The sequence below is a fragment of the Penaeus vannamei genome, chromosome 20 (assembly GCF_042767895.1).
Source record: "Penaeus vannamei isolate JL-2024 chromosome 20, ASM4276789v1, whole genome shotgun sequence".
Lineage (NCBI taxonomy): Eukaryota > Metazoa > Arthropoda > Malacostraca > Decapoda > Penaeidae > Penaeus > Penaeus vannamei.
In genome coordinates this window covers 39,925,082-39,940,081 of record NC_091568.1, presented here as the reverse complement: position 1 = coordinate 39,940,081, position 15,000 = coordinate 39,925,082, and the positions used below count along the sequence as shown (strand labels likewise).

Sequence of the window (15,000 nt, the reverse complement as noted above, 5' to 3'; positions counted from 1 at the left end):
TTTATTGCTGTGTAAATGCAGGTCCGTATATATGTATATTTACTGGGTCGAGCCTCGCACAATTCTAACAAACAGGCTGATTATCTGCAAAGGAGAGAGCGCTATGTTGCACAGAGCTGGCTAGGAGGAAAGCAGAATAATCTTTACAGTGGATAAACGAGGGAAGTTTTCTTTTAAAGAATGTTTTAACTTTGTCTTATTATTTTGTGTATGATTTTCTAATAATTCCTTTACTTTTACCTTGTTTAGTAATTGCCTTTACGCTTTTAACCTTTTCATAGTCGTATGTACTTATGATTGTATTTGCTTGATTTGTGTTTTAAGTTTACACGGTCCAAATAGAGCAGAATTAAGGCTTTAATAATTCACTTTAACTTCAATTAGAATAAAAAGATAAGCAATCACCTTTGTTTACAGTAAACGTCTTCAGAAAAGTGTCATAACTTACTGCCTTAGCCTCTTACCCAACCCACCTTTTTCCTCCAGTTGGTATAATTCCAGGTTCCAGGAATCCAGGTTCTCATCGTATTTCTGTGTAGACTAAGATGTATGGTCGAAATGGATGAGGATTAAGATTAGCATTTGAAAAAAAAGTTCTTGTAGCTCAAGCTCAAGATCAAATAAGGTTAAGAAATTAAAGATACGGCAACTGTCACTCCTTTATTTTGGGGAAAAGCAGTAGTATTCGTCATTCTAAATCTCCGTTCACTCTCCCTCTCTCGGTTGATTGTCTTACATGTGACAGAGCCTTTTCGAGAGGAACTCCCACTCCCAGTGGCGCCCTCGCAAAAGCCGCGCCCCTACTTGCCTGCAAGCTTCGCCTTGGCCATCTTGCCGATGTCATTCACGCCGGGGGTGTTCGCCTCGTGGTAGCCCCGCAGGCCGTTCTTGCAGCGCGCCAGCCACGCCGTCACGTTCCTGTGCTTGCTCAGGTCGATGCCGCTCACCTCGAAGGTGGACACGGAGGCGACCAGGACGAAGTCGGCCACGGTGACGCTGTTGCCGACGGCCCAGTCGTGGCCGGCCAGGAACCCGTCGAGCCAGCCCAGGGCTTCGTGCAGCTTCTCCAGCTTCGCCGGGTCGAGCTTCTCCTGCCCGAAGAACATCACGGGATACTGGAGGGGGGGCGGGGGGGGGGGGGGCAGAGCAGTCAGTTATGTGTTTATCATACATTTTTATCGCCGATTTTTTTCGTCTTTAATTATATGAATATGGTACACAAGCATGAATACTTATCATTTGCAAACAGTGCAATAAATAGGAAGTATCTTTTGAAATCATAATAATAATAACAATAGAAAAAATAACTGTAAGAGCGAATAAACGAAAAAAAATGCATGAAAGCAAGAATCAGAGGAACCACTCACCACATATTCGCCGAAGCGGAAATACAACCTATCCATGTCGAAGTAGAGGAGGCGGTCGACGAGGGCGCGCGTCTTCGGGTCGGACGGGTAGAGGGAGTCGTCCTTGCCGTATTTGGATGCCAGGTAGGTGCAGATGGCGCGGCTGGAGACATAAGGATTGCAATTTTGGTTTTTAAGAGAGCTGTGTTACTTCCATGATATTTTGGGCTATTTGATATGGCAAAGGGAAGATCTAGGATTAGTGTGGGTCAGGAAAGTCTCTGTGATGTTGAACCTTCTTGTGTATCCACTATGCGTTTAGACACCCTTTCGAAAACGTCTGAGATCAGAGACACGAGACCCGAACAACAGCGCCTCTCACACACGTACCTCTCCCACAGCTTCAGGTCCCCGTCGACCAAGGTGGGGATGCAGTGCTGGGGATTGATGGCCACGAACTCGGGCTTCATGTGCTCTCCCGCCGTCAGGTCGAGCAGCTTCAGGTTGAGATCGACGCCCACTGCCTTGGCCGTCAGCATTACCGACCGGCAGGGAGCCGACATGGGCATGTAGTATAGGTCTATGGGCATCTTGGTTCTGCGAGGAGACAGAGAAAAATGATAAGGTACATTGCTGTTGGTGACAGATAGATGAGAAGTAAAAGATTGTTGCAGACGCGGCCGCTGCACGCTAAACTCTTTCCTACTCTCATCTCGACACGCATTCCAAGATGAAACTAAATAGTTAAACAAACGATAACATATACTAACAATCTCTTGGAAGAGCTGACCTTAAAGATCATAAAATTTAGCACCATTGTACTTAATAAACAGCGTAATGTATCACAACTTACTTTCTGTTGGGCTGCGTCCTTCTCGCTTGAAAGCCGAGGTGCGTCTGTGCACTAAAGAGTTGATAATGCTTCCTCTTGTCTTTTATCTTTAGTTTTAACCGTCACGGTTACTTTGCAATACATCTTACAATGAGCTTGTTAAAAAAGAAAAAAAGGATAATTGTATCTTATCCTAATCATAAAAAATGTTAACGAACCCGTTGTGGTAATATTTAATGCTGGTAAAATCAATTATCAGAATCACATACAAATGCCACTGAAATATCACAACCTGATTATAAACAAATATGTGCGAGTGTTTGATATTAATATTTATGTTCAGTGTTACTAATCTGCTTTTGCTTCAAGTATGAATAACACAACTTTTGTGGAATGTTCATTTGGCCTTTAGGGGGCCGTCTCGGAAAATGCCTACCTTGCTCCACTCATTTCAAAAAGAAAATGGTTAGGGATAAGTAAAAGATTTTTTTTCAGGATATAAATTATATAATTGCGCTTCGTATCACATATTTAATCCTACATTCCATAAGTAAGGATCTCACAAAAGACGAATTTTGTATGTTTATTTATTTATTTATTTTAGCCGTCCGCTGTACCGTCCGATGGTCGTGATTTCCTCCGATATACTTTTAAAATATTCTTGCCTTAGATCTACCTTAGATTTTTTTTTTAATTCTTTTTATTTCCTTTAATCGTTTCATTTTCGGACTGGTTGACATAGTGACTACTTTCTGGTGGGTATTTTTTTCAGTTTTACGGAATTTACATTTAGCATTCTATTTCCGAAATTCTAAAAATACGGTCTTTGATTTGCCATGCGCACTCCGATGCTCCAGCGAAAGCAACATTACGAAGCTGTCGTATCTGAGTTGCTGGAGAAGTTCGAACGCTGACCGGTGCCGAACCGAATGTAAACAAAGAACTGGGAAAACGCCGTTGGAAATCTGGACACTTGGCAAATTTCGTTATTTCTTCTTTTTCAGGAAATCTAATAATGGTATATATATATTAAAAATCTGGACACGGCAAAGTTCGTTATATCTTCTTTTTCAGGAAATCTAATAATGGTATATATATATTAAAAATCTGGACACTTGGCAAATTTCGTTATATCTTCTTTTTAAGGAAATCTAATAATGGTATATATATATATATTTAAAGAAAAACTGATTTATTGCACTGAATGTACATACTCTTGTCTGAAACGTTTAGTAAATCCACTGAATCACAAAGACAATAAACTTAAAACTACTTTTTTCTAAAGGTAAATCCGATTGTGAAGAACTACTGAACTGTAGAGGACAATATTGGTACAAAATTATTATACTTATGTAGTCCTAACATACATAGAACATGTCGGTCCAATTTTGAGAATTATAATAGGATATGTTTGAATTAAAATGAAAGGCGAGATTTACAGCTGTTGATTTTTTCCCACGCTCCAAACTGGGGGTAGGAGGGGGGGGGGAGATGGTCCCTTGGTGGATATAATATTCGGGTTTATATGTATTTAATCACACGAACATTAGGTTAACCATTTTAATTATCCTCATGTAATAGGCCTACATCCATTTGTATGCAAAAGAATAGTATTAGTTATCCATATCAAATCGTTTTCTTTAACATTTTTTTCAATAATAAAAGCCCTTGAGTATAGAGTTGGTGTTCAGTCATTTGCACTTATTATACCTGCTTAGAAGTGCTTTAAATTCATCAGACAGACAGGTATGGTTAGGTATATATTTTTTAATGGCACCTACGGCCTATGGTAATGTTTGCATGTTATGGAAAGGATGCGATAGCTGTTTCAATTCTATGCGAAGACCGTGCCAAAGATCCGAGTTTAAAATTCTATCTATTTTTTATTCTAGAGTGAGAATCATTGTGTAATGTCAAGCTCAACATAAAACAATCGATATGTCGCTTATACTTCCGAAGTTCAACCTAATACCAATGAAAAAATGAATAAAAGAATGAGAATTACTGAAACACTATACATGCACCCTTACTACTACCACCGAATTATGAATGAAAAAAAATCTATCTATCTATCTATAAATGGAAAATAAACGTCCATTTTCTGTTTGTACTGTGACTGTTTTCATTTTCATTTTTGTGTATACGTTTGTGCTTGTATTTACGTATGTATGTATATACACGCTCACATAAATTCTCATACATTTAATTCCACAAGGTATTCGCCGCTAACGGCCTTATCTGCTGAGGCGGCAGATAATTTTGAATAATTGATTCATTGATCACACTGAGAAAAGAATATTACTGATGTGTCAGAAATACCGCTCACTAGATATTACAACTTTTTTCAATCCGTAGATAAGCGCATTAGTTCCCATTAGCCTCAACCGAAGCCGAAACAAAGGCTTGGACTGATAAGATACGAACACGTGAATGCTTTTAACGGATCAGTGACAAATATTTCTCGAAATATTTCTCGAAATATTTGGCTGGACAGTTGAAGTTCGTATCGTATTTCTGCTGCCAAAGCGACTAAGCTGTGTGGTTGAAGTTGATGTGAATGAAAACAAGCATTTGATCAATGATTCAGTTCAGTTTATGGTCAAGGTCAGATAAGGTTAGGACATTAAAGATACGGTAACGGTCACCTTTATTTTGGTAAAGAGAGCGCTAGATTCCGGCAGATCTTGTAACGAACATATTTTGGGCAAAGTACAACAGAGGAAATATAATAGTATAATGAGCTCCACCATCCATTCTTTAATCTTCACTTCTGTTTCATTAAGTGCACAGCTGTTAACGATGCATTTCTTTTGTTATGCTAAATCTCCGTTCATTCTTCCTCTCTTGTCTAGCTATTTGGTTGATTAAGTTTTACACGTGATAGAGCCTTTCCGAGCAGGTGAACCCCCGCTCCCGAGACCGCCCTCGCAGACGCCGCGCCCCTACTTGCCCACCAACTTCTTGGCTATCTTGGCGATGTCATTCACGCCGGGGGTGTTCGCCTCGTGGTAGCCCCGCAGGCCGTTCTTGCAGCGCGCCAGCCACGCCGTCACGTTCCTGTGCTTGCTCAGGTCGATGCCGCTCACCTCGAAGGTGGACACGGAGGCGACCAGGACGAAGTCGGCTACGGTGACGCTGTTGCCGACGGCCCAGTCGTGGCCGGCCAGGAACCCGTCGAGCCAGCCCAGGGCTTCGTGCAGCTTCTCCAGCTTCGTCGGGTCGACCTTCTCTTGCCCGAAGAACATCACGGGATACTGGAGGGGGGGGGGGGATATTAGGAAATTAATAATGGAGGCTGAATATCAGCATGTTTTAAATGAAGAAATGGAAGGAAATAGTAATGGTATTGGTGAGATGATACTAATTTCAATGACAACAATACAATACTACTGTAATGAACATGATAATAATAATTGGTAATGATAATAACAGATAAGAACAAAAATAATGATGATAATGATGATCGTAGTAATAATAATGATAACAATAATAATAACAATGATTATAGCATACATTTATGGCATAGATATAAATCCATGTTGTCCTAGATCACGCGGCATCCATGTTGTCCGTGTGCGTCTGAAATTGGCCAGGACTTCTGCTTCGTTTGCGAGGGTTTCCACCGGCCGTATAAAATGGCACGTTGTAACCCCTTCTTTATTACACTTATTTGCTTCAGTTTCAGGTAGTTAGCTGCCCTTAGCCTTTCTTCCTCTCCTTACACTAAGGAATCCTCCTCCTTCAGCTTATTATTACTCGCCCGTCAGAGAGGTCAGAAGCAGACAGAGCAGGGCTTCTCCACGTAATAACCTAACCCAACCTAATCTAATCTAATCTAATCTAACCTAACCTAACCTAACCTAACCTAACCTAACTTAATCTAATCTAACCTAACCTAACCTAACCTAACCTAACTTAATCTAATCTAACCTAACCTTACCTAACCCAACCCAGCCTAACCCAACCCAACCTAACCCAGCCTAACCTAACCCAACCCAACCCAACCCAACCTAACCTAACCTAAACCAACCTAACCTAACCTAACCTAAACCAACCTAACCTAACCCAACCGACCATAACCTAACCTAACCCAACCTAACCTAACCCAACCCAACCCAACCCAACCTAACCTAACCTAAACCAACCTAACCTAACCTAACCTAACCTAACCCAACCTAACCTAACCCAACCTAACCTAACCCAACCCAACCTAACCTAACACAACACAACCTACCCTAACCTAACCTAACCTAACCCAACCTAACCTAACCCAACCCAACTTAACCTAACCTAACCCAACCCAACCTAACCTAACCCAACCTACCCTAACCTAACCTATCCCAACCTAACCCAACCTACCCTAACCTAACCTAACCCAACCTACCCTAACCTAACCTAACCCAACCTAACCTAACCCAAGCTAACCTAACCTAACCCAACCTAACCTAACCCAACCTAACCTAACCCAACCTAACCTAACCTAACCCAACCCAACCTAACCTAACCCAACCTAACCTAACCCAATCCAACCCAACCTAACCCAACCTAAACTAACCCAACCTAACCTAACCCAACGCAACCCAACCTACCCTAACCTAACCCAACCTAACCTAACCCAACCTAACCTAACCTAACCCAACCCAACCTAACCTAACCCAACCTAACCTAACCAAATCCAACCCAACCTAACCCAACCAAAACTAACCCAACCGAACCGAACCTAACCTAACCAAACCCAATCTAACCTAACCTAAGCCAACCTACCCTAACCTAACCTAACCTAACCTAACCCAACCTACCCTAACCTAACCTAACCTAACCCAACCTAACCTAACCCAACCTACCCTAACCTAACCCAACCTAACCCAACCTACCCTAACCTAACCCAACCTAACCTAACCCAACCCAAGCTAATCTAACCTAACCCAACCCAACCTAACCTAACCCAACCTAACCTAACCCAACCCAACCTAACCTAACCCAACCCAACCTAACCTAACCCAACCCAACCTAACCTAACCTAACCCAACCTAACCTAACCCAACCCAACCTAACCTAACCTAACCTAACCTAACCCAACCTACCCTAACCTAACCCAACCTACCCTAACCTAACCCAACCCAACCTAACTTTTTATATTATTTATGATAAGGATAATGATCGTAAAAATGACAATGATGGTAATGATAACAATAATAATAGTAATACGAATAATAATAATAATAATAATAATAGTAAGAAGAAGAAGAAGAAGAAGAAATAGCGATAATGATTAATAACAACATCAACGAGGATAATAACTGAAACAAGAGTGAGTAACCGAAGAAAATGAGTAAAGCAAGATTCAGAGGAACCGCTCACCGCATACTCTCCGTATCTCTGGTAGAGCGTTCCCATGTCGAAGTAGAGGAGGCGGTCGACGAGGGCGCGCGTCTTCGGGTCGGACGGGTAGAGGGAGTCGTCCTTGGCGTATTTGGATGCCAGGTAGGTGCAGATGGCGCGGCTGGAGACATAAGGATTGTAATTGTGGTTGTTCAAGGAGGTGTGGTACTTAGGTGATATTTGGGGGATTATTTATGTCAGTGGGAGGATTTTTTTGGTTAGTTTGGGTCCCGTGTTTTGGATGGAGTGATGGGGACACCTAAAAAAGCTGTTCTGTGGGGCTATCATGACTTTGTGAAGAGGAGTCAGCTTACATGATTTAACGGCAGATATAGCATAAATATTTGCTCGGGAAAGTCTCTGCTACGTTAAGCACTACTGTGAATCCATTGTGAGTGTAGAAACCATTACGAAAACGCCTATCAAAGCCACAAGACAAGAACAACAGCGCTTCTCACACACGTACCTCTCCCACAGCTTCAGGTCCCCGTCGACCATGGTAGGAACGCTGTGCTGGGGATTGATGGCCACGAAATCGGGCTTCATCTGCTCTTTCGTCATGAGGTCGAGCAGCTTCAGGTTGAGATCGACGCCCACTGCCTTGGCCGTCAGCAGTACCGACCGGCAGGGAGGTGACAGAGGCATGTAGTATAGGTCTATGGGCATCTTGGCTCTGCGAGGAGACAGAGAAAATGATTATATGCTATATGTTCGTCTGAGTGTCTTTCTTGGCGATAGATAGATGAGAGATTAATAAGAAATATACGAAGAAATTGAAAGAATAAATAATCATGATGATGGTGACAATGATAATATCAATTATAATAGCAATGCTACTAATAACGATAATGTTGATAATGACAATAATAATAATAATAATAGCAATGGTGATGATACTTATAATAATAATGATAATAACAATGATAATAATGATCATAATAGTATTGATAATGATAATGATGATTATAATAACAACATGTTTTTTATTTGGCTAAATGTCATTGTTGGTGAGACAGATAGTCGATAGACAGATGAGAAAGATTTTTGCAATGCAATTTCCAGTCACGAATCCCTAACACACAAAACTCTTCCCTACTTTTATCACCTCGACGCTCATTCCAAAATAAAAAAAAATATATATAAAAGATATTCCAAGATAAAAGATAAATAAACGACACCAATCCACAATCTCTTAGAATATCTGACATTAAATAGAATCAGTTTTAGCAGCGTTATACTTGCTAAACAGTATGTTATTTGTCTCAACTTACTTTATTCTGGTCTGCGTCCTCCTCGTTGGTAAGCTGAGCTGCCTCTGTTCGGGCAGGTGATGATAACGTCTTCTCGTGTCTTTTATCTTTAGTTTTAACCGTCACGCTTAGTTTACATCACCTCTCACGCTGAGTTTGCAACTCCTTAAAGAGAAAGAAAATGAGAAATATATATTTTTGTCTTATAAAAAAAAAATGATAACGACATAGTGATTGTAATATTTCAAGTTGGTAAGATAAATTATTGTAATATCTCCCCCAATTCCTTGTTCGTTGTTGTTAGAATGGGGGGTGGGGTGGGGGGGAGGGTAAAGGATCACCCCAACCTTGGACCTCATCCCTCGCTTCAACTAATTTTGCAAGTTATTTCCTTCTCCCCCTTTCCTTTTCCTTCTCTTCTTCATGCCCTTCTTCTGTCCACTTTCTAAGGCGTGAGAGCCGTGCTTGAAAAGGTGAAAGGCTGGATATGTGTCAGTCCTGAACGGCATTCGTCCTCCGTTTGCTCTTCCCTCTTTGCCCTTTTCACTACCTTACTAACCCCCCTTTCTTCCTTCCTCCCTCCCATTCCCCTCCCTTTCCTTCCTTTCTTTCTTTCTTTCTTCCTTCCTTCCTTCCTTCCTTCCTTCCTTCCTTCCTTTCCTTCCTTCCTCCCTCCCTCCCATCCCCTCCCTTTCCTTCCTTCCTTCCTTCCATCCCTCCTTCCTTCCTTCCTCCCTCCCTCCCTCCCTCCATCCTTCCCTCCCTTTCCTTCCTTCCTTTATTTATTTATTTATTTATTTATTTATTTATTTATTTATTTATTTATTTATTTCTTCCTTCCTTCCTTTCCTTCCTTCCTTCCTTCCTCCTCTCCCATCCCCTCCCTTTCCTCCCTCCTTCCTCCCACCCTCCCTCCTTCCCTCCCTCCATCCATCCATCCATCCTTCCCTCCCTCCCTCCCTACCATCCCCCTTAAATAAATAAAATAAAAAAATAAATACAAAAATGAATAGATAAAATTGATAAATAAAAGGATAAAATAAAAGTTGAAATAGGACAATTAATCTGATTATAAACCATTTACTTCCAGAATTACCATAACTTCGATATTCTTGAGATATCTATTTTAAGGCACTTCTCACTGAAACCAAAGCGTCACCGCAAAAAAATATGAAATTACATATCTCAAAGGTTTTCATGTTATCTGATCTACGCGCATTTTGTTATCTCTTTTGATAGTATAACGTAAGATAAGCGACCGGTTTGTTAGAATTATGTGAGGCCCGACCTTATGAACATTCATTCATTCAGACATGCATATACACTGAAGTAAATGCATGTCTATCTGTCCAGACATGCTTATCTACCGTATGGATAGATGGATAGGTGTGTATATATCTGATAGATAGATAGGTATTCATTTATCTCTGTGTATATCCGTGTCTGTATATCGATGTCTCTCCCTTTATCTCTCTCTTTCTCTCTCTATTTCTCTTTCTCTCTCTGTCTCCCTTCCCTCTCTTTCTCTCTCTATCTCTCTCTTTCTCTCTCTATCTCCCTTCTCTCTCTTTCTCTCTCTATCTCCCTTTCTCTATATATATCTATAGAAAGAGAGAGATAGCTCTCTATCTCCCTTTCTCTCTCATTTTCTCTCCCTTTCTCTCTTTCTCTCTCTATCTCCCTTTCTCTCTTTCTCCTTTTCTCTCTTTCTCTCTCTTTCTCTTTCTTTCCCTTGTATGCCTTGCATTACTTTAGCAAACCGGCCGAAGGATTGTGCTGTCAAACAAACAAACAAACAAACAAACAAACAAACAAACACAAACACAATGATCAGTGAAGATAAAGAAACGGCAAAACGAGAACAAAATACGAAAATGTATTAAAGAGAAAATAGAAGAAATATAAGACACAAGAGAGAGATAAAGAAAGCCACCGACTGTTGATAAGAATGAATTAGTTATCGTTAACAATCTTATCGATTCACAATGACAAAGAAAACGTGACATTGTAATTTCACTCGATCACGTGACCTTGGCATAGTGATAAGGATGATGACTGCATTAAATAACTTTTATTCTTGTGATAATCATGAGAATTACAATCATTATTGATGCTATTAATACCGTATCCGATGATTGTATTGGTTATATAAAATGAACATTGACAATAACAATATAATTATCCATTACAGCATTGACTTCATCAAGCAATAAAATAAAAATTCAAATCAAGATGAATTACATTGTTTATTATTTCCAATATGTTGACTGTAAAATTTAATAAAAAAATATAAGGTAAAGAAAATTATCTGCGCCTATTCTCAAAGCAGTCATATCCACATATTTCATTATTTATTAATTTACTCATGTATTTCTCCCTTTATTACCATTATCATTTATTCATTTATCTATTATCATTATCATTTATTTATCTATTCATTATCATATTTTTTTGTAAAAGGATCCACGTGGTTTTGAAGTCTTGTGAGAAGTGAATGTGGCAGACAGGAATTTTTTTTGTGCTCGCGGATACATGAACTAATTTTAGACTGTCCGGTTGCAAGCAGTGAGTGAAAGTAAGGGAGGTGTTTGTACATTATTGTTCTCTCTCTTTCTCTCTCTCTCTCTTTCTCTTTTTCTCTCTCCTCTATTCTATGTCTCTCTCTCTCTCTCTCTCTCTCTCTCTCTCTCTCTCTCTCTCTCTCTCTCTCTCTCTCTCTCTCTCTCTCTCTCTCTCTCTCTCTCTCTCTCTCTCTCTCCCTCCCTCCCTCCCTCCCTCCCTCCCTCCCTCCCTCCCCTCTCTCTCTCTCTCTCTCTCTCTCTCTCCCTCACTCTCTCTCTCTCTCTCTCTCTCTCTCTCTCTCTCTCTCTCTCTCTCTCTCTCCCTCTATTTCTCTCTTTCTCTCTCTCTCTCTCTCTCTCTCTCTCTCTCTCTCTCTCTCTCTCTCTCTCTCTCTCTCTCTCTCTCTCTCTCTCTCTCTCTCTCTCTCTCTCTCTCTCTCTCTCTCTCTCTCTCTCTCTCTCTCTCTCTCTCTCTCTCTCTCTCTCTCTATCTATCTATCTCTATCTCTCTCTCTCTCTCCCTTCTCTCCTATTTCTCATATCCCTCCCCTTCGCTCTTCCCTCCATTCTCCTCCCACCTCTCCCCCCACCCCCCCCCTCCGAAAAAAATAATAAAATGAAAATAAATAAATAAATAAAGCATTGATGGCACCCCACACAAAAAAAAAAAGTTTACAGGGTCATTGGGTACACGAGAGCTCAGGGTTGCCAGATTCTTTGGACATTTAGTCTTTTGTAATGTGAGAAGTTGAGGGATCGTTGATATAAAAGATAATGTTTAGTGGAAATGTCAGTGGTTGTTTTAATGATAAGGGGGGGGGGTGATAGTTTTGTTAGTGGTGACAATGGTGATATTTGCGTCCATGATTCGCAAAATGAATAAATAAATAAATAATGATAAACAAATTAAATAAATAAATAAAAAATGGCAATGACGATGATGGAAATGCGGGAAAAAATACAAACATTACAAAAAAAGAAAAAAACTGACAATGGTGAAAATGCGAGAAAAATACAAACATTACAAAAAAAAAAGACAATGATAAAAATGCGAGAAAAATACAAACATTACAAAAAAAAAAGACAATGATAAAAATGCGAGAAAAATACAAACATTACAAAAAAAAAAGACAATGATAAAAATGCGAGAAAAAATACAAACATTACAAAAAAAAAGAAAAGAAAAGAAACAATGATAATGATAAAAATGCAAGAAAAAATACAAATATTACAAAAAAAAAACGATGATGAAAATACGAGAAAAAATACAACCATTACAAAAAAAAAAGAATTAAAAAATTTGCAATGAAAATGATAAAAATGAAAAAAATACAGCATCATAAAAAAAAAAAAAACCACGATTATGAAAATACGAGAAAAAATACAATTACACACACACACACACAAAAAAAACAATGGAGTTTGTACCAGCTCATAGGAGTTCATAGTCCGCCCGCAGCAGTTTCAGTTGCAAAAGGTTTGGTTGCAATTGCACTTGCATTCCTCGGCCATATCCTCTCTCTCTCTCTCTCTCTCTCTCTCTCTCTCTGTCTCTCTCTCTCTCTCTCTCTCTCTCTCTCTCTCTCTCTCTCCTTGTCTTGTCTTCTTCTGTCTGTCTGTCTGTCTCTCTCTCTCTCTCTCTCTCTCTCTCTCTCTCTCTCTCTCTCTCTCTCTCTCTCTCTCTCTCTCTCCTCTCTCTCTCTCTCTCTCTCTCTCCTTGTCTTGTCTTCTCTGTCTCTCTCTGTCTCTCTCTCTCTCTCTCTCTCTCTCTCTCTCTCTCTCTCTCTCTCTCTCTCTCTCTCTCTCTCTCTCTCTCTCTCTCTCTCTCTCTCTCTCCTTGTCTTGTCTTCTCTCTGTCTCTCTCTCTCTCTCTCTCTCTCTCTCTCTCTCTCTCTCTCTCTCTCTCTCTCTCTCTCTCTCTCTCTCTCTCTCTCTCTCTCTCTCTCTCTCTCTCTCTCTCTCTCTCTCTCTCTCTCTCTCTCTCTCTCTCTCTCTCCTTGTCTTGTCTTCTCTCTGTCTCTCTCTCTCTCTCTCTCTCTCTCTCTCTCTCTCTCTCTCTCTCTCTCTCTCTCTCTCTCTCTCTCTCTCTCTCTCTCTCTCTCTCTCTCTCTCTCCTTGTCTTGTCTTCTCTCTGCTCTCTCTCTCTCTCTCTCTCTCTCTCTCTCTCTCTCTCTCTCTCTCTCTCTCTCTCTCTCTCTCTCTCTCTCTCTCTCTCTCTCTCTCTCTCTCTCTCTCTCTCTCTCTCTCTCTCTCTCTCTCTCTCTCTCTCTCTCTCTCTCTCTCTCTCTCTTCTCTCTCGCTCTCGTTCTCTCTCTCTCTCTCTCTCTGCTGTCTCGCCTTCTCTTCTCTCTCACTCTCTCTCTCTCTTGTCTTGTCTTGTTTTGTCTTCTCTCTCTCTCTCTCTCTCTCTCTCTCTCTCTCTCTCTCTCTCTCTCTCTCTCGCGTTAAGTCCACCCGCGTGCTTGTATTGCAGGCCGGGGGGAGGGGGGGGGGGGAGGGGGGGGGGTGGGTGGGAGGGGCGTGCGATAACCGCTTGTCCGCAGATGTTGCACTGCACTAGATGGTGGTGATGATGATGATGAGGATGATGATGATGGTGGTGATGGTGATGATGATGATGGTGATGATGATGATGATGGTGATGATTGATGATGGTGATGGTGGTGATGATTGATGATGATGATGGTGATGGTGATGGTGGTGATGATTGATGATGATGATGGTGATGGTGATGATTGATGATGATGATGGTGATGGTGATGGTGGTGATGATTATGATGGTGATGATGGTGATGATGATGATGATGATGATGACGATGACGATGATGATGATGATTCCGATGACGATGATGATGATTCTGACGACGATGACGATGATGATGATGGTCGTGATGATTCCGACGATGGTGACGTGGGTGATTTTGATGATGATGGAGTGTCCTACTTGGCTCTAATTTTAATGACGATGATTATGATAATTCTGGCAACAATAACGATGATCGTGATGATTCTGGCAACAGCGATGGTCATGATAATTCATTAATAAACCAACGAAACACCAGATACTCAGGAAATACATCAAATTATGCCCTATCCAAATCACAAAACTTTAAAAAACATAAGAAAGACACACCTTACAGTGAAATCACAGTGTTGTTCACCATACCTTCCCCTCTGGGCCGTTAACCAACCACAAAGCAGTTCCATTGTACAGTATACTGCCTTCGCCTGTGCTTCAGCCGGGGCCCTGGTGACGCCACACTAACTATTGCTTCCGCTTGCAGTCCTCTTGCTTCTCCAACACTGTTTTGCTGCGATTGAGAAATAGATATTGGGGATATTTAGGGTACTGGTTAAATGATGATGATGGTGGTTTAGTATAAGGGTAATGGTATATGGTTGTGTATTGTAAAATCGTGAAAAGGTAGATTGTATTGGTGTTGATATTCGTATTTTTGATCTCTCTCTTTTTCTCTGTCTCTGTCTCTGTCTCGCTATCTCTCTGTCTCTCTCTCGCTACCTCTCTGTCTCTGTTTCTCTCTCTCTCTGTCTCGCTATCTCTCGCTATCTCTCTCTCTCTCACACACACACACAAACATACACACACACACACACACACACACACAAAC

General features: G+C 40.8%; 2 protein-coding genes across 2 annotated transcripts; both read right to left on the bottom strand.

Moving 5' to 3' along the window:
• Positions 1-647: 647 nt before the first annotated feature.
• LOC113821236 (glutathione S-transferase 1) lies at positions 648-2,339 on the bottom strand. Its single transcript, XM_027373724.2, has 4 exons — positions 2,200-2,339; positions 1,737-1,943; positions 1,368-1,509; positions 648-1,115 (listed from the first exon to the last, which is right to left on the bottom strand). Exons 2-4 carry the CDS (start codon positions 1,934-1,936, stop codon positions 801-803), a joined length of 657 nt encoding a protein of 218 aa, XP_027229525.1. The 5' UTR covers positions 1,937-1,943; positions 2,200-2,339; the 3' UTR covers positions 648-800.
• A 2,469-nt stretch (positions 2,340-4,808) lies between these two features.
• On the bottom strand, positions 4,809-8,973 carry LOC113821256 (glutathione S-transferase 1). The gene is made up of 4 exons (XM_027373748.2): positions 8,832-8,973; positions 8,027-8,233; positions 7,540-7,681; positions 4,809-5,432 (listed from the first exon to the last, which is right to left on the bottom strand). Exons 2-4 carry the CDS (start codon positions 8,224-8,226, stop codon positions 5,121-5,123), a joined length of 654 nt encoding a protein of 217 aa, XP_027229549.2. The 5' UTR covers positions 8,227-8,233; positions 8,832-8,973; the 3' UTR covers positions 4,809-5,120.
• Between the last annotated feature and the right edge of the window lie 6,027 nt (positions 8,974-15,000).

What these genes read in the sequence shown, in the direction of transcription:
- LOC113821236 (XM_027373724.2), bottom strand. Translation starts at nt 1,936, where the DNA reads ATGCCCATAGACCTATACTACATGCCCATGTCGGCTCCCTGCCGGTCG. An exon ending in GACCTGAAGCTGTGGGAGAG is followed by an intron (nt 1,510 to 1,736) that starts GTACGTGTGTGA and finishes TTATGTCTCCAG; the next exon opens with CCGCGCCATCTGCACCTACC. An exon ending in TCCGCTTCGGCGAATATGTG is followed by an intron (nt 1,116 to 1,367) that starts GTGAGTGGTTCC and finishes CCCCCCCTCCAG; the next exon opens with TATCCCGTGATGTTCTTCGG.
- LOC113821256 (XM_027373748.2), bottom strand. Translation starts at nt 8,226, where the DNA reads ATGCCCATAGACCTATACTACATGCCTCTGTCACCTCCCTGCCGGTCG. An exon ending in GACCTGAAGCTGTGGGAGAG is followed by an intron (nt 7,682 to 8,026) that starts GTACGTGTGTGA and finishes TTATGTCTCCAG; the next exon opens with CCGCGCCATCTGCACCTACC. An exon ending in AGAGATACGGAGAGTATGCG is followed by an intron (nt 5,433 to 7,539) that starts GTGAGCGGTTCC and finishes CCCCCCCTCCAG; the next exon opens with TATCCCGTGATGTTCTTCGG.